At 27.5% G+C, this 23,080-nt stretch overlaps 1 protein-coding gene across 5 annotated transcripts in view; it reads left to right on the top strand.

Annotated features, from left to right (window-relative positions):
* The first annotated feature begins 18,469 nt into the window (after positions 1-18,469).
* LOC123015438 (Down syndrome cell adhesion molecule-like protein Dscam2) overlaps positions 18,470-23,080 on the top strand; it is an 81,453-nt gene continuing 76,842 nt past the window's right edge. For all 5 annotated transcript variants that reach the window (XR_006413383.1, XM_044415183.1, XM_044415175.1 and 2 more), the window contains exon 1: positions 18,470-18,661. Coding sequence is in view for 4 of the 5 variants with exons in the window: in XM_044415183.1 (XP_044271118.1) it covers positions 18,628-18,661 (34 nt within the window). In the remaining variant the exon portion in view is untranslated. The remainder of the gene's footprint in view (positions 18,662-23,080) is intronic.

The raw sequence follows: 23,080 nt of genomic DNA, 5'->3' as shown, positions 1-23,080 counted from the left end.
TATTTGTCTTTTCTTTCCCTGTTCTTCTATAAGAAGTTAATTGAGGTAGATAACATTACAACTTTAAAAAATAGTTCGTTTTGTGTTTGTATGCTATTTTTTCTATTTTGCACGTTTTACGTACTTTTTTAACATAAAAATTCGATTTTCGAAGTGTTAAGTCTCGTGTATTTTCCAAAATTTTGTTGAATTTACAATAAATACTGAAAATATTTCATGCACACCACTTAAAATGAGAGAAATGGCTGCTGAAAATCACCGTTACCAACCTATAAAAAGTAAGTATTGTTCTATTTCAGCCGAAATGGTGTTGAAAAGGCTCATTAAAGCATCGGTTTTGGTATCGAAATAAGCTTTCTTTCAGACGCAAAATAGAAATATGAGGTTTTTTTGGAATCAGTAAAATTTAGGACTTTTAGAAATGAAAAAAAAAAACGTTTAGTTTAATTTTTTTAGTACTATAGGAAAGCATCGTTAATTTTCTAAATTATAATAAGAAAGTCATTGTCCTACGATAAATAGGTTTCGAGAAAATTGCTGATAAAGTTAATAACATTCAAGTAGATAATCGACGAAAGTTTTACGAATTTTGAAGTTTTCTTTACACCAATCAACTTCCTGGAATATTTTACATACGTATTGTTTAAAACATTAACCATTTTGGATATAGTCTTGACAAAATAAGAAAAAGAGTAAAGGTAAGTAAAATGAAAAGTATACTAAAAAAAAAGAACAAAATTTTTAAAATAATTAAAAAAATTTAGTGTAAAACGTAAAAATAAAAATTCTAATTTAAAAGAAATATATTTTTTACTTGATACATTCCCAGTTTTTGATTACTCTCCTTTTCCTGTTCAAGTTTGCTTTATTTGAACTACGACACTAAGGATGTTAGTTATTGAATCCGTCCTTACATTTTCTTGTTTGAGAGGAATTCCAATTTCCTGTTTTTCCTCTCTTTCACATCGATTCTGGAATAAAGATTTCATCTCAACCTAAACCACGTCTATTGCCATCTCGTGGTTAATGGTTTAGTTTAAATTAGAAAACTTTATTTCATAACAAACACTACGTTATTGTTGTTTACGACTGTTTTAAAATGGATTTTTTTCTACAGCTGTAAATCCATACATAAGACATTCAAGTATTGATTGTTAGAGAGCGGTTGTAGGCTTTTAAAAAAGATAATTTTAATAGAAATATACAGGCTGTCCCAACGAGTTAAAAATAGATAGATACTAGTCTAGTAATTTAAAATATAATTTTAATTATTTCTAGGATAATAACTTAAGAATTAGGAAAAATGAGTTATTTCAACCAATTATTTTTACCAAAAAAAATTCAAAAGTTTTTGTAACAATATTAAATAAAAATATTGAACACCATGTTCCTACTTTTTTAAGTTCTCTAAAAACCAAAAAAGATATTTTTTCTTGTGTACTAGGTGTAATTTTGAAGCTAGTTCAACGAATTTTTTGAAAACGGTTTTCCATATTAACACCATATTTTTCAATAAGACACGGAATTATATCGAAATATTTAGACAAAAATATACCGAAAAGTCACCAAATTAAGTAAAAAATAATGAATTTTGCTTGTTTACATCACGTTTTTTTGTAAGATTCTGTTAAAACATATTGAAAAATTACCAAATTGACACCAAAATTACTTTTTTTACGATTTTTTGAGCGTTTTAGTACGTTTTCCAATTAAAAATTTTGAAAATTATTTCGTCACGAATCGCTAAATTTACTCAAAAATGGTGTTCATTTTACTTTTTTAGATTATGCTAAAAATTTTGTTCAAAAATAATAACATTTTTCCGTTTTAGGATGTTTTTAGTCAGAATCGCAATTGTTTTGAAAATTTTCGTCGAAAATGAGGTAAAAAATTAACAAAAACTATCACAAAACTAAAATTATTTTTGCTTCTTTGGAGAGTTTAAGCATGTTTTTGAGGCGAAAGAAAAATCATCTGGTTGCTTTTCCAAACGTTTTAGCAGATTTTTCAATCAAGAGCACAAAACTTCGTCAAAAATAAGCCGAAAAATCACATAATTAATTCGAAAATTTTTCAATAAAAAACGCAATTTTTTCGCAAAATTTTGTCAAGAATACGTCGGAAAGTAATTGAATTAAATAAAAATAGTGTCATTTGTGTTTTTTTAAACATTTATTTATTATTTTTTGTTTATTTTTTTAAACATATTTTAACACCTTTATCCGCTGTTAACTTTTAACAAACTTCTTAATTTATTAATCTTTACAAATGCAAAACACTAAAAAATAGCTACAGCTTGAAATTCTGTACTTTCTTTTTTGCAGAAGTAAAAAAAAAATGTTCTAGCTGTCTTAGTTTTTGCGTATTAAATTTTTAAAAAGTGCATGTTTTCGGCAAAAAACGTCTTATTTCTAAAACAAAGCGAAATCGACTAATAAAAGTTTAGCGTAAAAACACAAATTTGTATCGTAACTCATTTTTGGGACACGCTGTATAGTTGAAAATAATTTCAGATGATGGACTAAATTATCATCCAGCAATTTCCTATAAACATGTTTTAAAATTTTATCGTTTAAAGCTCAATTTTGGACTTTACCAGCTCGCTGGGACACCCTGTATAATTTTTTTTAATTTTACCATTTCAAGGTCACTTGGACTTTTTCAACTCGCTGGGATATGGTGTATAATAACGAAATAATTAATTTATCTAAATGGAAATTATTTTAATTATTATTCAATGTATGAGATAAATAAAAATTTTAATTAACAAATGAAATATTTTTGAGCGAGACAGATTCAGTGGTGTAAATATTGACGCGTGGTATCTTGCGATACGACAGGGTTGTAAACTCTCAACATTTTCCGAGATAGTCAATCGGAAAACTCGATGAAGCTCAACATTTCAACTTGCAGTTGTCGCTGGTCCATTGGAGTGATAAGCAGAAAATTGGAGAAAAACTCCAGAAGGGATAAAAAATTGTAAATTTTATGTTCGAAATGTGCCTCCAAGCTCCACTTTGTACATTTAAATACAGAAGGTTTCAAATGTATTCACGGAACAAAGACATTCTAGTTTCAAAGCATCGAATTTAATCAGGAAAGAACAGCATCAAAGACGAACGGCTTCAATCACCATTGTTTGAAATTTCGGCCATTATCTCACGCGAAAAAATAATTTTGGATGTTGGTAATTACTAAGTGCATATGCACGTAAAATATGCGCATTTTCACAAAAATATGCACAAGATATTAAGAAATATGTTATAATATATGCCAAATGTGCATCTATATTCTGAAAAATCAAAAATGTAAGAAAAAAATCATCTTATTTCTCTCTTTGTGTCTCTATGGAGAAAATGCGACAATTGAAATGAGAGAATTCTGAAAAAAGGCATATGTCAAAAAAACCTCTAAAAAAAAGTTGTAGAAAAAGAAGGTAAAAACAGGTAAGAAAAAATTCTAATTCTGTTGTAATAAAAACACGTTTATAAGATATCAAAAACCATTCAAGTCTTCATAATTTTTTTTAAGTTTTTCATTTAAATAAAAAAAAACCTCCAAAGTCATACCAATCAACAAAATATTCTGAAAAATCAAAAATTTAAACTTTTTAAATAGATAAAATAACAAGGCAACAAGAAAAATAAGGAAAAAATAGGTAGGAGTAAAAATTCTGTTGTAATATAAACACACGTAAAATATCAAAAATCATTCAAGTCAAGAAATACAGGGTGGTTCATAATTAATCTTTTTTTGAGTTTTTCGGAAGAAAAATGGTTTTAAAAATTATTATTGAATTGTAATCTACACAAAAAATAATTAGAAAAGTCAATAAAATTAATAAAATTATTCCAAAAACAGCACAAGAATTTTGTAAAATCAAAAATGGTTTTCTTTCTCAAAATTTGATACTTTTGATACTTAGAAAATCAAAAACAAGATCTCAGGTAATTAATTCCTTTAAATTAAAAAGCTTAAGCCTCTTTTATAGTTTTTCTTTTGAGTTTTTCATTTGATTAAAAATAGATCAAAAGTCACACCAGTTGACTAAAAATGTAAGAAAAAAATCATCTTATTTTTCTCTTGTATGTCTTAATTTGGAGAAAATGAGAGAATTCTGAAAAAAAGCGTACGTCAAAAAACCCTATAAAAAAGTTGTAAAAAAAGAAGGTAAAAACAGGTAAGAAAAAATACTAATTCTGTTGTAATAAAAACACATTTATAAGATATCAAAAACCATTCAAGTCTTCATGATTTTTTTTTAATTTTTCATTTAAATAAAAAAAGTTCAAAAGTCATACCAATCAACAAAATATTCTAAAAAATCAAAAATTTGAATTTTCTAAATAGATATTGATAAAAACGCTGAAATGATTATGTTTAAATTCATAGAATTCCAAAAGAAACTATACGTCAAAAAAAGCCACAAAAAAAACAAGGCAAAAAAAAGAAAAAGAAGGAAAAATAGGGAAGAAGTAATAATTCTGTTGTAATATAAACACACGTAAAATATCAAAAATCATTCAAGTCTTCGAAATACAGGGTGGTTCATAATTATTTGAGTTTTTCATTTGAAGGAAAATTGGAACAGTTAAAAAATATTCCGATAAATAAAAAACCCTGAAATGCTTATGTTTAAAATCATTTTATTTCACTCTTGAGTGTCTCCAATGTGGGAGAAAAGTATAGTAGAGTTCCGGAAAAAAATGTATAAAAAGGCAAAAAAACGTGAAAAAGATAAGAAGAAATAATAATTCTATTGCAATATAATCGCGCCTAGGATATAAAAAACCGTTTAGTTTTCGAAATACAGGGTGATTCATAAATATAAATGTAACCATTTTTTTATTTAAAATTTTAATTCCTTTTGAAAAAATATTGCCTATAGTAAAAAAATTTCTAATATACCTACAGGGTGCACCAAAACTCGCACCCCAGAGAAAAATTCCAAGTAAGATAAGATGCCAGTAACATATTTCAAAAATTCGATCTGTCAAAAAATTTTGACACTTATTTTTTGACATTTCACATTTTTTATGTCTATTTAATGATACTGATGATCTTGTATATGTTTTTTTACAATTTTTTAATAAAGGTAAAAAATTTTGTCAATAAAAGCCACAAATAATATATGCACGCATTTTCACAAAAATATGCACAAGATATTAAGAAATATGCTCTAATATATGCCAAATGTGCATCTATATGCAAAACATTTAACAATAAAAAATCAAAGTTGGGATATTTTTTATCCCCGAGTACAACTATCTACTTTATATTAAATTAAAAAAATATATATAAATTGCAATTTTGACAACAAAGATCGAATAACTCAAGATCAAAACAAAATTTTGTTCTCAAAATAAATTTTTTTTTAATTACTTTATATTCACAATGTATAAAAACGGATACTAATTTTTTGAGTCAAAATATTTTGTAAACGGATCATTTTCTCTTAAACTGCCCAATTTTTAACTTGAATTGAAATTTTTAATCAGAAAGTTGTGATTTGAAGAAAATATGCACAAATATGCAACATTTCCTAAAATATGCACGAAGTTGACAAAATATGCATTTTTTATTTTAATCAAAAAACATAGATATGCATAGAAAACTTACAATTTCGTTGATATACCTCTTAACAACAAATATGCATTTTGCATACCAGGTGAATAAAAAGTATGGAACCAAACGTTTTTTGCTTAAACTATTAATTTTTTGGAAAAAACTAATTGATGAACGATAAAGTACTTGTTGTTTTATCAAGAATAAAATTTTTCGAAATTTTCTTTTGTTTTTGAGTTCTACAAAAAAAAAAAATTAAATAGCAACTATTTTTCTCATAAAGGTTATGATCCAAGGATTACAACTATCAACCTCATTTTTAATTAAAAAAAAAAAAAAAAATTAATAATTTGCAATTTTGACTAAAAAAAATCGCATAACTCAAAAACAACACAAAATTTTGTTTTCAAAATACGATCTCATTTTTTATATTACGTTAATTTATATTAATTATTATTTTCTCAAGACAAATGATTTAAAAAAAGACCGCTTGGTTCCATACTTTATATTCAGCCTGTATAATCCGAGCCTTGAAAGTTTTAATGAAACACAAAACACAAAAATCGCCTCGAAGACAAATTCCTCCACATAATTACGAATTAACAAGGCGCTAAAATTGGGCGGATGTTTTTTTAACAGTTTTTATCCACCCTGAAATTTAGAGATTTGTTGGTGAAGCTGGAGCAGAACGTGCGGTGAACCCTAAAAAAGGGATATAAGAGCGCTCGAAGGGAGAAAAACTTTTTCCTAAAGCAATAAAATTTCTTCAATAGTCGATTATAATTAAAGGATAACTTTTCTTTGTGCGACGTGCTCCAGAAATAAGTTGATTATCAGAACGGAAGCTTTTAGCAAGTCGTTAGATACAAACACAGCGAAAATCCTGGATTTTTTTTCATGGAATTTATTTTGCCAGGTGTAAAACGTCGCAAATACCTTATTTCTAATTAAAGGAATTGCGTTGTTGACTTCCCCATTTCGCGTACTGCCCTTGCATTTCAAGTGGTTGTGGTATCTGCCCTCTAAAGGAGGGAAACTTTCAACAGAATCGCTTCATCAGCGAATATGGGGGAGAATTTATGACGCTTCCATTTTGTTGATAAAAATGCTACAACTAAAGGTGTTTTTATTTATTTTTTAACGCGATATTTTAATTAAATAAATTGCCGACGTTCGCGGAGCTTTAATTTGTCACGTATTTAATAATAACGCTGAAAAAACGATGGAAACATTAATTAAATATGATGAAAACAGTGTCGAATTTCCACGTCATTTAAAAAAATGAAGCTTGCAATTTTTTCGCTAATTAAACGTGCAGTTAATATTTTTATGAATATGATTTATTTCATTTCAGTAAAAATAAATGGTTTTATTAGTAAAATAAATGACCTGTTTGTAAACAATAGCAAAAATGCTTTTCTGAGTGATTAAAATTTAATTAGGATTTATCTTGTTTCACTTATTTCAAATTGAAAAAAACATTAAATTTTGGATGTATACAGGATGCGCCAGAACTCGCGCCCCACAGAAAAATGCTTTATAAGGTAAGATGCAAGGAACATGGAAAAAATGTTAAAAAAATTCTATTTATAAAAATTTTGACTTTTTTTATTTCTGTTGAAAAAATAATACAGACTATTAGAAGAGAAAACAAAAAAGCTGTATCCTAAATTGTAACTCTGTTTAATGTTATTTGGGGCTTTTATTGGTAAAATGTTGGTACCTTTACTAAATAATGATAAAAAAACATATACAATATAATCCGTATCATTAAATAGACATAAAAAAATAATGTCAAATGTCAAAAAATAAATGTCAATTTAATCATTTTTTCCATGTTACTTGTATCTTATCTTAATTGGAATTTTTCTCTGGGGCACGAGTTCTGGCGCACCCTGTAGGTATATTAAAATACATTTTTTTTACTATAGGCAACATTTTTTCAAAAGGAATTAAAATTTTAAATAAAAAAATGGTTACATTTATATTTATGAATCACCTTGTATTTCGAAAACTAAACGGTTTTTTTATATCCTATGCGTGATTATATTGCAATAGAATTATTTCTTAGCTATTTTTTTTCTTCTTTTTCACGTTTTTTTTGCCTTTTTGTACATTTTTTTCCGGAACTCTACTATACTTTTCTCCCACGTTGGAGACACTCAAGAGTGAAATAAAATGATTTTAAACGTAAGCATTTCAGCGTTTTTTGTTTATCGGAATATTTTTTAACTGTTCCAATTTTCCTTCAAATGAAAAACTCAAATAATTATGAACCACCCTGTATTTCGAACACTTGAATGATTTTTGATATTTTACGTGTGTTTATAATACAACAGAATTATTACTTCTTCTTACCTATTTTTTCCTTCTTTTTCTTTTTTTTTCAACTCTTTTTGCCTTGTTGTTTCTTTGAGGCTTTTTTTGACATAATAGTTTTTTTTGAATTCTCCTATGAATTTAAACATAAGCATTTCAGCGTTTTTAGCAATTACTATTTAGAAAGTTTAAATTTTTTATTTTTCAGAATATTTTGTTGATTGGTATGAGTTTGAAATTTTTTTATTTAAATGAAAAATTAAAAAAAAATAATCACGAAGGCTTGAATGGTTTTTGATATCTTATAAATGTGTTTTTATTACAACAGAATTAGTATTTTTTCTTACCTGTTTTTACCTTCTTTTTCTACAACTTTTTTTAGAGGGTTTTTTGACGTACGCTTTTTTTCAGAATTTTCTCATTTCAATTCTCGCATTTTCTCCAAATGGAGACACACAAGAGAGAAATTAGATGATTTTTTTTCTTACATTTTTTGTCAACTGATGTGACTTTTGATCCATTTTTAATCCAATGCAAAACTCAAACGAAAGAAAAAACTATAAAAGAGGCTTAAGCTCTTTAATTTAAAGGAAATAATTACCTGGGATCTTGTTATTGATTTTTTAAGTATCAAAAGTATCAAAACTTTAAGAAAGAAAACCATTTCTGATTTTACAAAATTGTTGTGTGCTGTTTTTGGAATAATTTCATTAATTTTATTGACTTTTCTAATTATTTTTTGAGTAGATTACAATTCAATAATAATTTTTAAAACCATTTTTCTTTCGGTTCTTCCGAAAAACTCAAAAAAAGATTAATTATGAACCACCCTGTATTTCTTGACTTGAATGATTTTTTATATTTTACGTGTGTTTATATTACAACAGAATTATTACTTCTTACCTATTTTTTCCTTCTTTTTCTTTTTCTTGCCTTGTTTTTTTTGTGGCTTTTTTTGACGTATAGTTTCTTTTGGAATTCTATGAATTTAAACATAATCATTTCAGCGTTTTTAGCAATTTCTATTCAAAAAGTTTAAATTTTTTATTTTTCAAAATATTTTGTTGATTGGTATGACTTTTGAACTTTTTTTATTTAAATGAAAAATTTAAAAAAATAATCACGAAGTCTTAAATGGTTTTTGATATCTTTAGATGTGTTTTTATTACAACAGATTTAGTATTTTTTCTTACCTGTTTTTACCTTCTTTTTCTACAACTTTTTTTAGAGGGTTTTTTGACGTATGCTTTTTTTCAGAATTCTCTCATTTCAATTCTCGCATTTTCTCCAAATGGAGACACACAAGAGAAAAATTAGATGATTTTTTTTCTTACATTTTTTGTCAACTGGTGTGACTTTTGATCCATTTTTAATCCAATGCAAAACTCAAACGAAAGAAAAAACTATAAAAGAGGCTTAAGCTTTTTAATTTAAAGGAAATAATTACCTGGGATCTTGTTTTTGATTTTTTAAGTATCAAAAGTATCAAATTTTGAAAAGAAAACCATTTTTGATTTTACAAAATTGTTGTGTGCTGTTTTTGGAATAATTTTATTAATTTGATGGACTTTTCTAATTATTTTTTGTATAGATTACAATTCAAACCATTTTTCTTCCGGTTTTAGCCTAATTTTGCGTTGTGAAATGTCTCGAAATTAACCCAAATAAATTAAAATGAATTCATGTTTGGGTTCATTTCAAAAATTGTTATTTATGGAGTCGAGTGAGATCTCCCTCGAGGAGAGATCCTCCCAAATGGATAATATCTCTCAGCTCATGTGTTTCTAAATATTTTATCCGACACTTCTAATGCACAGTTATTTTTGTTCATAAATGTCATATTAAATCGATTCAATTTTACCCAAAAAGAGATTAAGTAAAATACTTCTAGTTAATAAGGAAAAATAGACCGAGATTAGCTTTATTGCATTATTTGTAGAAAACACATCTGTAAATAACGAATTATTTATCAGAGCAGGAAAATCCCTTCTTTTTTGCCTGGATTATGCGATAAGAATCGCTGATTCGGTGTTTTTACAATATTTTGCACTGTTTTAGGTCAAATTACTTTTTCCAATAGAATCAAAGTTTAATTAAAATTCGATATAGCGCTGTTAAAATTACTTTCGTGTCTTGTCTCGATTCTTATTCCAATTTTTGATATTATTTAAAAATCGCGCATCATCAACAAAACTTTTGTTATATAATCCAGGAATATAAATCAGACGAAATCTGCTACCGAGTAATTTTGCACCCTAGTTCATTACTCCTTTTTAAGAGGAGAGTGACGTTTCAGCGTCAGATTACAACTACGTCGATACGAGGCGGCTCACAAATCTTTTCTTTAGACCACTTGGACCGACATTTTATATTCGCCAAGCTTTTTATCTCAAATATAGTAATTAAATTTCTAATTGCGTGGTAATTATACTTAATTAGAGATCAGATGTGAATTATTGATTACACAAAGCAATTTATGTGATAACCTCGAACAAGTGTAATCTGCTTATCACCACAACTCAACGTCGCCCGATTAAAATAATTATTATAATTAGAAGAAGTTATTAAAATTGTAACTAAAATTGTTAGCAACTGCTACTTTTTTCACTTGCATCAGATATCGATTCTACAAGAGCAATGTTTTTACTTAAAAATAAATGTTTACCGAATGCTACATGTCAGGTATTGGTCTGTAAACATGCATTTGAACGAATATGTGTTTGTATGTCTGCTTTAAATTTTAAAAAGTGATGGGGGAAATGTTTGTTTGTATTTACTTCGAAAAGGAAATTAAATGCACAATATATTATTTAAACGACAAGTATTTTTGATCAGTAAAAATAATAAATGCACAGGAAAAGTTATAAATGCACAGTAAAATAATAAATGCACAGTAAAAATATTAAACGTAAAATAATAAGTGCACAATAAAAATAAAAATGCACAGTAAACCTAATAAATGCATAATAAATGGGTAGTTAAAATAATAAATGATCAGTAAAATAATAAAAGCACAGTAAAAATAATAAATGCGCAGTAAAATAATAAATGCATAGTAAAATAATAAATGCACATTAAAATAATAAATGCACAGTAAAAATAATAAATGCACAGTAGAAATAATAAATGCTCAGTAAAATAGTAAATGCACAGTAAAAATAATAATACTATAATAATAATATTATATTATACTGATAATTTTTAGTTTTTTACTGTGCAAAAATTAATTAAATACTGATCATTTATCATTTTATACTGATCAAAACTGAATTATTTACTGATCGCTTTATTACTACTATAGAAATGTTCCAATTTGTTGTTTTTGAAAGGAATATTGATGGAAAAACATTCAAAATCATTTTGAAAATAGGCGTTAAAAACTTATGTTACCTAGTCCCTAATTTTTTATGTATAATAAAGTGAAATTCATTTTTGTTACAAAAGTTGTTTGCTTATTGAAGCCAACGAAGACGTCCGCTTTGTTAAAATTAAATATTGCTTGGCTTTGAACACTGAAGTCTAAAATATTCCACCAGTCTTTCAACAATTAAATTTTGAAATAAAAGACATTTATTAAAATTGAAAAAATTATTTGCACATTTAATCTATTTAGGTAAACAGAAGATTTCGGTTCAGAAAAACGCATCAACCTGATTGTGTTTGTGAATGAGCATTTTATATTGTTTGTACCTCAAGAAATATTTTTTACGAGGTTTGGATAGAATAATATTTCATTCGATCTATTTTTTATTGTTTTTTCCATGTTGGAGAGTTAACATAATTAATTAAATATAAATTTTAAATGGAAAAACGGAAGAGAAATTACGAGTTAACGAAATAAGAAATAATTCACTTTTCTACTCGATTTTAAACCATAATTCATTGTTTTTCTTCGGCGCCCAATGTTACTCGACCAAGTCGTTTTATTTTCGAATAACAAAAAGCCTGTTGCAAAGACTCTGTTTGCATTTTCATCGCCTTTGAAAGGAAATATTCCGTTCTTTTTTGGTAGCACACTCGACTAAAAATCAATATTCAAAAATATGTAGCAACACGAATATTATATTTATGTTTTCACGCTCCTAAAACTAACCCATTTTAAACATTACGTTAATGGTGGTTTAAAAACTTTAAATTAAACTTTCAATGTTTAAACGAGATTCTGGAAAATAAGAGTTGCAATTTTTTCCTCACTGTCACTGTCATAGATTTTTTTTTCAGAAGACTATTAATTGGATGATTTAAAAACCAATATTCTTATTCCTGGTAAAACCCCAAAATTTTAATTTCTTACCTCTAACTACATAAGAGGCAATTTATAAGTGTCTGAAAATCTTGTTTTATATATATTGTTGTATATGAGACAAATAAATATAAACAAAAAAAGTTATTTAGTTACAAATACCTAAAATACAGTGTAACAAACAAGATTTTTTGTTAGAACTTACAAAAACACATTCAAACTTCTTATTAGGAATAAATAATTTAGAAAATGGTGATTAAAAGTAAAACTACTATTGTTTGCATAGTGATTAAGAAAGTTGAATTTTCATCACGATTAATCGTATAGAAAGTTAAACTTTTTTAAACGATTTCTATAGTTATTTCTAGAGTTTCTTTACGATTTGATTAATCAAATTGATATTTTTTTGGTTTTTATGGTTTCGTGGTTTATCACTATGCGAAAAAATGTTGTGTACAACTCGTTTTGAAAGTTCTTTTTTTCACTCAAAATCCGAAAGAAAACTATTTTAGTAGAAAAGTCCGTAATAGCTATTTTTGGCAACGTAGAAATAACTAAACTAGACTAGAAATAACTTAAAAACTCATCAATATGTAAAGATACAGAGAAACAACAAGTTGGAATAAAAAATAAAAAAAATAAATAAAAAAATAAATAAAACAATTATAAAATAATTATTTCTGTTGGGAAAATGATTTTCCAAGTGTTTTTTCTATTAATTGTAACTCTGTTCAATGTTATTTGTGGCTTCTATTGGCAAAATTTTTGTATCTTTACTAAATAATTGTAAAAAACATATACAAGATCATCAGTATCATTAAAGAGACATAAAAAAATGTCAATTGTCAAGATTGTCAAAAATTTTTGACAGATAGAATTTTTTAAACATTTTTTCCATGTTCCTGGTATATTATCTTACTTGAAAATGTTCTGTGGGGCGCGAGTTCTGGCGCACTCTGTATACAAAAAAAGTTATTTAGTTACAAATACCTAAAATATAGTTTTTGCGGACAAATCGTTGCTGTTACTGCAGATGAGTCCGCAAAAACTTTTTAGGTAAATGTGTAACAAACAAGATTTTTTGTTTCAACTCCCAAAAACACATTCAAACCTCGTATTACATCTCGAAAATGGTATTTAAAAGTAGAGAAAAAAAACTATTTTAGGACTTATTGAGTCCACAAAATAGCTATGTAAGAAATACTTATTTGTTTTTTTTTGTTAAAAACTAATCAATATGTAACAATACAGGGAAACTTGAACAAGTTACAACAAAAAATAATGTCTTATTATATTATTAGGAGTAAAAGTGATAGTTTATGTGCCGAGCTGATTGTTTATTTTACCGAACGTAGTGAGGCATATAATTCAGCTGAGCTCCAAATAACATATACTTTTTATTCGCAAACGTATCAGATAGAGAACAACATTATTACTATTAAGTAAATGAACAAAATAAGACGCTTTGCAAGTAATGAAATTATAACAACACTTATAAACAAACATTGCGCGGTGAAATGTGTATTAATTTAACTAGTGCAGTTAGTAGGGCAAAATATCGAATGCTAATAATTTCTAGAAATTGCTGAAACGGAAAAGAAACAACATTGGTAAATGTCAATAATAACATAGTATTATTTCTTCTGTTATACTAAACTTAACAATATTAAGATGTAAATTTTAACGTAATTGAGATAATTTTACTTTCACGTATGCTTTCATACAGCATGTAAAACGAATTCAACTGCAATGAGCCCACTTTACGTATGATGAAAGAAAAAAAGGAGAAAACCCGTCTTTTTTGAAAGGTGTAAAAGGTGCACTACATGTTATTTTTCACTGATAATTGAAACGAAAATAGTGAAAACCGAATTGACTTGGGCCTTTTTCCGTGTGACCAACACTGAATGCAAACGAGCAAACTTTTCTCCGATATTTAAAAGCCCTGAATGTGCATTTATTATTTGACAAAGTTCGAAGTTGAGCGACTGAAATCGAACATTGCAACTGTCTTTTTACCTCTCCTCAGGAAATTTATCGCAAATTCAGCGGCAAAATCTTCCTGTTTTCGGCTGAAATTTCCATAAAATTGGCTCGCGATTAGGGGGACCCCCTGAAAATCGTACATGATATGAAGGCTAAAATTACTTCAATTTCGAGGTATTTCGACTTATTTTGACGAAATTTTAAGAAATAAAAAAGTTTGTAAGACCAAAATCGCTTGAAATAGCCAAAATAACGCCAATTTGAGCATAATTCGATGACGAAATCTTAGAAAATAAATTGACTCCGAGACAATGTAAACCTATTGAAAAAAATCAAAATAGTTGACTTTATTTTATTGGGTAATTTATGTCAAAACCTTACAAATTTAACATGTTTCTGGCCCAATTTCATACAAAATCGTAGAAAACAGGTCAATTTTAAGTGTTTTTCAGTTTTTTTAATGAAATCTCGCAAAATTAAAAAAATTAGTTAACAAACGAGCATAACATGATTGAAAAAGACCAAATAACGTCAATTTAGATCTAATTTGGTAATTTTTTGGCTAGTTTTAATAAAATTTTGGAAAATAAGTAAGTCCCTGGCCCAAAAACTTACCGTTTTTTGAGGATTTTGTAGCTGTAATGATTTAAAATGAGCTAAATCGTTTCAGACAAGCCAATTTCGATATAATTCAAAGATTTTTGGACTTATTTTGAGGAAATTTTAGAAAATATTTTTTTTATAAAAGCAAATTCGCTTGAAGAAAGCCAATTTGAGCATAATTCAGTGATTTTCCGGCTTATTACGACAAATTATATACTGGGTGCGCCAGAACTCGTGCCCCAGAGAAAAATGCCATATAACGTAAGATCCCAGGAACATGGAAAAAATGTTAAAAAAATTTTATCTATAAAAATTTCGAAGTAATAAGGGTTTAAATTTTGCACTTTGACTATATTTATTTCTGTTGGAAAAATAATTTTCCAAGTTTTTTTTTGCTATAGGCTATTAAAAGAGAAAACTAGGAAGCTGTATCCTAAATTGTAACTCTGTTCAATGTTATTTGTGACTTTTATTGGCAAAATTTTTGTACCTTTACTAAATAATTGTAAAAAAAACATATACAAGATCATCAGTATCATTAAATAGACATAAAAAATGTCAAATGTCAAAATTTTTTAACAGATAGGATTTTTTCAACATTTTTTCCGTGTTCCTGATATCTTATCTTACTTGAAAATTTTCTCTGGGGCGCAAGTTCTGGCGCAGCCTGAATAAAAAAAAATGCCTTAAAAACGAAAAAATATTTTTTTTATAATTTATGTTAAAAATATATTACAGAACAAAGTATGACTAAAAATTACTGCTTTAAACTGCTAGATCCTATTTGCTCAATGATCAGTGATCATTTTTAGAACAAAAAAACTTTTTATTTGCTTTAATTAGTACGCAGGTACTCTTTGTTTGTTTTAAGTAAAGAAACAATTTTTTGTTTATTCTAATTAGAACAAAGAAGGTGCCAAATAAATACCAAAGGCAAATACTTTTATAAAAATGCAATTTTAAGTAAGATTAATGCATTTCTCCCCTTGATTAGCAAACCTTAACTTCAAAAAATCATATCTTGAAAACTACTATGTATATTATTTTAAAAATTTGGATTCTGTGACAAAGAAAAAGAATTACTAGTAGGGTTTTTCTTAGATTATTGAAACGAAAATAGTGAAAACCGAATTGACTTGGGCCTTTTCTCCGATATTTAAAAGCCCTGAATGTGCATTTATTATTTGACAAAGTTCAGCGACTGAAATCGAACATTGCAACAGTCTTTTTATCTCTCCTCAGGAAATTTTTTAAACATTTTTTCCATGTTCTTGGTACTTATCTTACTTTTCTCTGGAGCGCGAGTTCTGGCGCACCCTGTATTAGTTTTCTCATAGTTGAGCTTTAAAATTTTGTAAATATTGTACCTGGGGCAGTTTTATAAATTATAAAATGAAATTATTATTTACTGTCTCACCCAAAATAATTAACAGTCCTTGTTTTTAAAAAAACTTTTTTAGGTTAAATCATGATCAAAGTAAAATAATTAATAGTAAGTACGAGGATTCAAATAGATTTTGCAATTCGTATTTGTTCTTAATATTGTTTTCTAGATTTTAAATATTATTTATTTTTATTTACATTTGTAAATGTTACGTTTTCAAATTAATTTTTGTCGTTGATTCTATTTACTTTCTTTTACCTAATATTATACAGTGTGTCCCCGGATATCTGAAACGACTCATAAAAGGTAAAAAAAATAATTTTTAACATAATTTTAGTTTTGAAAAATCAAGTATGGCTTGGAAATTTTCAAAAAACTCTATGGAGTAAAATGACAAATACGACAAAATGTTATTAAGAAAACTTGTTTGGAATCAACATTTAGGTCCCTATGCCAAATTAGAAAATCATCGGCCTACTATGTTTTTTCATTTTTTTTCCAAGATGTTTGCTTGTTATTAACAGATACGTCAAAATTTTATTTATTACTAATAATCTAAACGTAAATTTATTTTATTCGTAAAAAAAGACAGTTAAAAATAAAAGGTAAACATAAAAAAATGACAAATCAAAAAGAAAGGGAGAAAAGTTGTCTTTTTTGAAAGGTGTAAAAGGTGCACTACATAATATCTTTTAATACTGAAAATAGTGAAAACCGAATCGACTTGTGCCTTTTTCCGTCTGACCAACACTGAATGCAAACGATATTTAAAAGCCCTGAATGTGCATTTATTATTTGACAAAGTTCAGCGACTGAAATCGAACATTGCAACTGTCTTTTTATCTCTCCTCAGGAAATTTATCGCAAATTCAGCGTCAAAATGTTCCTGTTTTCTCATAAAATTAGCTCGCGATTAGGGGGGCCCCCTGAAAATCGTACATGACATGAAGGCTAAAATTACTTCAATTTCGAGGTATTTCGACTTATTTTGATGAAATTTTAAGAAATAAAAAAGTTTGTAAGACCAAAATCGCTTGAAATAGCCAAAATAACGCCAATTTGAGCATAATTCGATGACGAAATCTTAGAAAATAAATTGACTCCAAAACAATGTAAATTTATTGAAAAAAATCAAAATAGTTGACTTTATTTTATTGGGTACTTTATGTCAAAACCTTGCAAATTTAACATGTTTCTGGCCCAGTTTCATGTAAAATCGTCGAAAACAGGTCAATTTTAGGTGTTTTTCAGTTTTTTAAATGAAATCTCGCAAAATAAAAAAAAAAATTAGTTAACAAACGAYSWWAACATGATTGAAAAAGACCAAATAACGTCAATTTAGATCTAATTTGGTAATTTTTTGGCTAGTTTTAATAAAATTTTGGAAAATAAGTAAGTCCCTGGCCCAAAAACTTACCGTTTTTGAGGATTTTATAGCTGTAACGATAGAAGCTTTTTTTTAGCCAATTTAGATATAATTCAAAGATTTTTGGACTTATTTTGAGGAAATTTTAGAAAATATTTTTTTTATAAAAGCAAATTTGCTTGAAGAAAGCCAATTTGAGCATAATTCAGTGATTTTCCGGCTTATTACGACAAATTATATATATATATAAAAAATGCCTTAAAAACGAAAAAATAATTTTTTTATAATTTATGTTAAAAATATATTATAGAACAAAATATGACTAAAAATTACTGCTTTAAACTGCTAGATCCTTTTTGCTCAATGATCAGTGAACATTTTTACAACAAAAAAACTCTTTATTTGCTTTAATTAGTACGCAGGTACTCTTTGTTTGTTTCAAGTAACTTCAAAAAATCATATCTTGCAAACTACTATGTATATTATTTTCAAAATTTGGATTCTTACTAATAAAAAGATGTTCTACACGATGGTGACAAAGAAAAAAAAATACTAGTAGGGTTTTTCTTAGATTATTGAAACGAAAATAGTGAAAACCGAATTGACTTGGGCCTTTTTCCATCTGACCAACACTGAATGCAAACGAGCAAACTTTTCTCCGATATTTAAAAACCCTGAATGTGCATTTATTATTTGACAAAGTTCAGCGACTGAAATCGAACATTGCAACTGTCTTTTTATCTCTTCAGCGATAAAATGTTCCTGTTTTCGGCTGAAATTTCCATAAAATTAGCTCTCGATTAGGGGGGCCCCCTGAAAATCGTGCATGCTATCAAGTAAACGTCCTTTGTCCTGGAATGCATTGATTTAGTAAGCTGGCATGTAATTATCGTATGTAGAATTGGCGTAAATGAGACACCGCCCCGTTGGATTGCGTCTGGCGCACGCTCAGCATCGCGACGCTTCCTGCTCCAGTGGCTGAGAGTTGATGTATCGTCGAGAGACGGACATAACGGTGGACATGGCATCAACTCTTTGTCGACGTTCAACAATCCTCAATTCATCTCAATGATTTGCATAAATTGGACGAATTCTGTGCTCATTTCTGACCAAAACGCGACATTTTAACATGAATTAATTAATGTGTTCGTGAAATAAAGAATGTTGTTGTTCCTGGTAGTGGGGATTCTTGTAGGTAGGACTGATACTTATTTATTATCTTTTATTGTCTCTAGTCTTAACTCGCTCTAGTTCCATCCTTGTCGCGCTTATTCAATCAAAAATCTTTTGTGTGCTGTTGTGACAACCTTCTAGATTGGCGTTGTCACAACGCGCCAAAGAAATGAGTTGAAATGCGATTTTTTTACTATCGCGTTTCTAACAATTCTGTGGCAAAACTTACTCTTTTAGATAGTTTTATAAAAAGCTTCCTGAAATGGCTCGGGGCGCTTTTTCTATCCTAAATTATGCTCTGCGAGTGTAAAAGTGCAACTGTAGCAAAAACAGTTTATAATAATTTATATTTATTTTATTTATAAACAAAAAAGACATGAAAAGCTAACACAGAGGTTTATAAATTTCATAAAAGGTGACAAATATTTGGTTTGAAAACAAAAGCGTTTATGCAAACAATAATAAATGGTATTATTTTACATTCACATTTATATCGAAATTTAAACGGGGGAAACTAGCAAAATCTGTTTAAATTTTATTGTTAAATAACAATAAATAGAAACAGAAACAGAATATTTAATAAAAATTATGTTTCTGTTTCTGCAGGCAAGCAAAATTGTAAATTGCATCATTCTGTGAGAATAAAAACGCAAATTTTAAAAAATATTTTTTTATAAGTGGATTTTTGTTTATTAATGTTTTGGATAAAACAGCGTATATTTCTTTAATAACAGAGATACGTTTATTTGGTGTATTGGATTTTCTGAATTGTCAAATGAGACGATGTGATTCAAATAGTTGGAAAAGTAGTCTCAAAAGAGTAATTTCTCTGAATTCAAGTTCCATAGACTAAAATTAACACAGCAGACATGGTCTTCTAGCTTTTTTAGGTGTTGTTTTTGCCACACTACAAAAATTAACAGAAAAAATATTGAACTAGATTTAGAATTAAACAAATTGTGTTGTTGCTTTATGAGTGAAAATTGTTTGTTTTAATTCTAATATGTAATTTTTTCTTTATTTTTTTATTCAATAGTTTTGCTATTGTCAAACAAGCATCTACACTAAAATTTGTCTTTCAACAGAATTATTTTCTTTTTTTTGTAAGAAATTTAAATTTATTTATAAAAAATCATAGGGATACACCGGAAGTGGATATCAACTTCGTTATTTTAAATAGAAAGCTATGTTTTTTATTGCGTTTTGGATTACTCAAGCGATTTAGAGAGAGTTTTCAATAGCCTTCCCTATACCTAAGTTTAATGGTTTTTGAAATATTTAGACCTTTTTAATTTTTTTTTCCTATTCAAAAATCAATAACTCTACCATTTAATATTATTTGGGGATGCAAAAGAGAAAGATTAGGTCTTTCCTTTGGTGTATTTATAATTAGAAAAATAATTAACAAACTGTCAAAATGTAAGGTTACGTTTAGGAAACTTCAAATACTCTTAACTCAATTTTTCTAAATGAAACACCCCAATTTTTTCTTCACTAAATGGAGGAGAATTTAGTTCTGCTTCGATCTGTATTAACATTCCCTATATCTATGTTTGATAGTTTTCAAGTTATAGTAACTTTTTTTGATATTGTGAGAAATTCATTAGCAACTTTAGTATAGATTGTCATAGAAAAAGGAAAAAAATAGAATATGAAAGTTATTCAAATTTAGATTAAATAAATTTAATTTGTATTTACGAAAAGAATGACACAATTGTGAAAAAAAACTTGGCGTTTTTTCGATGAGAAATATTTCCATGGCAAACTATGCGAAAACTACCAAGGATAATAATGAATTTCTTCCATTGTAAAAAAAAGTCAAAATAACTTGGAAATCATTAAATTTAAATAAAGGGAATGTTGATACAGATCGAAGCAGAATTAAATTCTCTTTCATTTAGTCAAGAAAAAAATGGGGCCTCCAATTTGAAAAAATTCAGTTACGGGTATTTGAAGTTTCCCAAACGTAACCTTCAATTTTGGAGATTTGTTAATTATTTTTCCTATTAAAAATACACGAAAGAAAAGATCTAACCTTTCTTTCTCATATACCCAAATCCGATTTCAAAATAATTAAAAATAGTAGAGTTATCGATTTATGGAGAAGAAGATGCAAATTAAAAAAATTTCAAAAAGTCTAAATATTTCAAAAACTGTTTAATTTAGGTTTAGGAAACTCTGATAAAAACTCTCTCAAAATTATTTGAGTAATCCAAAAACGCAATAAAAAACATAACTTTCTATTTAAAATAACAAAATTGACACCCATTTCCGGTATAATCTTGAGCAGGATCTAACCGATTATGCCTATAATAAAAATTTTAGATAAATATCACTCTTAGAACTTCTGAAACTTCTAATGTGTGTAAGGTTTAGCTAGAACATCCTGTATAAATACGAGTACAAGCACTCAAATTTGGCATACACTCGTATATAGGCTGTCCCAAAATCAATTGTATTTACACCTCTAGATGAATACTAGCTTGTGCAAAATCTCAAGGTTAACATCAATTTTAAATAGTTTTTTAAAAAGAAGAAAGTTGTCAACGGTAGGTTTTGAATTATTCTTTCAAAATCTATAAATTAGTTTAGTAATTGGCACAACTTATATAAAAAAATGCAATAAATCATGTTTTAAAAACAGAGAAAAACCGAGAAAGTACGTTCTGAAAGTGTAAAATATAATAAAATAATAAACTTTAACTTTTAAACAAATAACTAAATATTTTTTACAAATTTTGTTTATTAAGAGACATTTTCTTATTATGTACTATTTGTATTTTAGAAAAAAAATGTAATAGCTCACAAATACGTTTAATTTTAACTCTGGAAGATTTGTTTTCTGTTTTTATTTTTTAAGGAACCCCATTATTATTATTTTTTTGGGGATGAAATCAATGTCTTTACTTGAGTTTTTGATAGTCCCAGAAGCCGGAATTCGTAAATATTTAATCTCTATTTAGCGTGCCTTCAAGTTGAAATTTAAATGTGATATGTGTACATCAAATTAATGGCTAAATAAAATTACTTGAGGGAGGGAGTGTCAGGGTAAATACCTACCTACCGTTCCAGAAAGTTAGTTCCGAATAAACTAAACTATTTAATCTTCATCAGATATAACAATTAGAAATTAGTTTGGGGTTTTGCACCCTTACAATAAGGGTTAACGTTACCATATATTTGTTTATTTACTAAAGGAGAAAGTAAGTAAATATAAGAATTTTACCCCGTTTGAGCGATCCTCCCAAATTCTCTTTGGGAATATTTTATAGAACATTTGTTAGAGACTGTAGTTTAATGGTACGTTACAAAAACGCTATTTCGGAAAACTGCTTACAAGTTTAGGGTAAATTGAGTGTGTCTTTCGGTTCCATGTGTATCATAAAGTGACAGCCAGTGATGCATTTCAAGCATATTGTGAATTTTACATCGCACTTTCTCACTCTACATTAATTTAACTTTGTGTTTATTTCCAGACTTGGGAATGCATTAGTGACGAAACTTGTGTCTTTGCGTTACAAAAAAGAGAGATTTGTTAAAATGAAAATAACGCCTTTGGTGTTACTCATTTAGAAAGTAATTAGTTTTTTAATTTTCCTAAACTATTTGCGTAAAATTTTCGGTTAAAGAACATTTGAAAATTATTTATTGTTACTAAAACCTAATTTTTTTTCAAAATCGCTTTTAATAAAGGCAATAAGAAACTGCACTTTCTTGCCATAAAATGTAATTTAAATTTAGGCTGATAATGGCATCTAGTTGCCAAAACATGTTTCTACAACGGTAAAGTATAATTTTTTTACAATTGGGAAAGCAACTTTGTTACATTTAACCATTTTAATTCTAAAAGAAAACAGATGTGGCAACTAAAAGTTCGATTAAGAGTTTTTGTTTATATAAATTTATGTTGTTATTACCAAATTATAAAAAATATACTTTTTACACCTACTTGAGTTATTTCCACTTAAAAAATAGAGTTCAGACCGTTTTGTAGAAAAGGAATTTTGCGCTGTAGTAACGGTTTTTGAAAAAACAATTTAGTTTATTAGTTTTAAATAAATAATTACTAATGAATATTTATATGAATGTAAGCGTGAAAGTAAACCAAAATATGTCAAAAATCTATATTACTGTGCCGATTTGGTTTTAGGTATTTCTTTTTTAGATTTTGTTGTCTTTTTAACACTAGAAGCTTGGAAAAAAATGCAAAAATGTTGAGCTTTTCATTCTTAATAAGCTGTAAAAAACGAACGACTAAATTTTTCAAGAGAAATATGGGAAAACATATTTAAAATTTATAATCTGTTTCATGTTTTTCAAAATGCTGCGAATACGGTTGAAGATACAAGAAAGAAAGTTGTAGAGAATAAATAGAATAACATTTTCGTAGTAGTTTATTTGGAAATAAGATATTTAAAGCAAAAAAATCTAGTTTCATGCT

The sequence above is a fragment of the Tribolium madens genome, unplaced genomic scaffold (genome assembly GCF_015345945.1).
Source record: "Tribolium madens isolate multiple individuals breed KSU strain unplaced genomic scaffold, Tmad_KSU_1.1 Scaffold_11;HRSCAF=98;Tcas5.2_LG3b, whole genome shotgun sequence".
In the NCBI taxonomy this organism is placed as follows: Eukaryota; Metazoa; Arthropoda; class Insecta; order Coleoptera; family Tenebrionidae; genus Tribolium; species Tribolium madens.
Note: the sequence above shows the minus strand (reverse complement) of the source record. Positions and strands in the feature narration are given on the sequence as shown.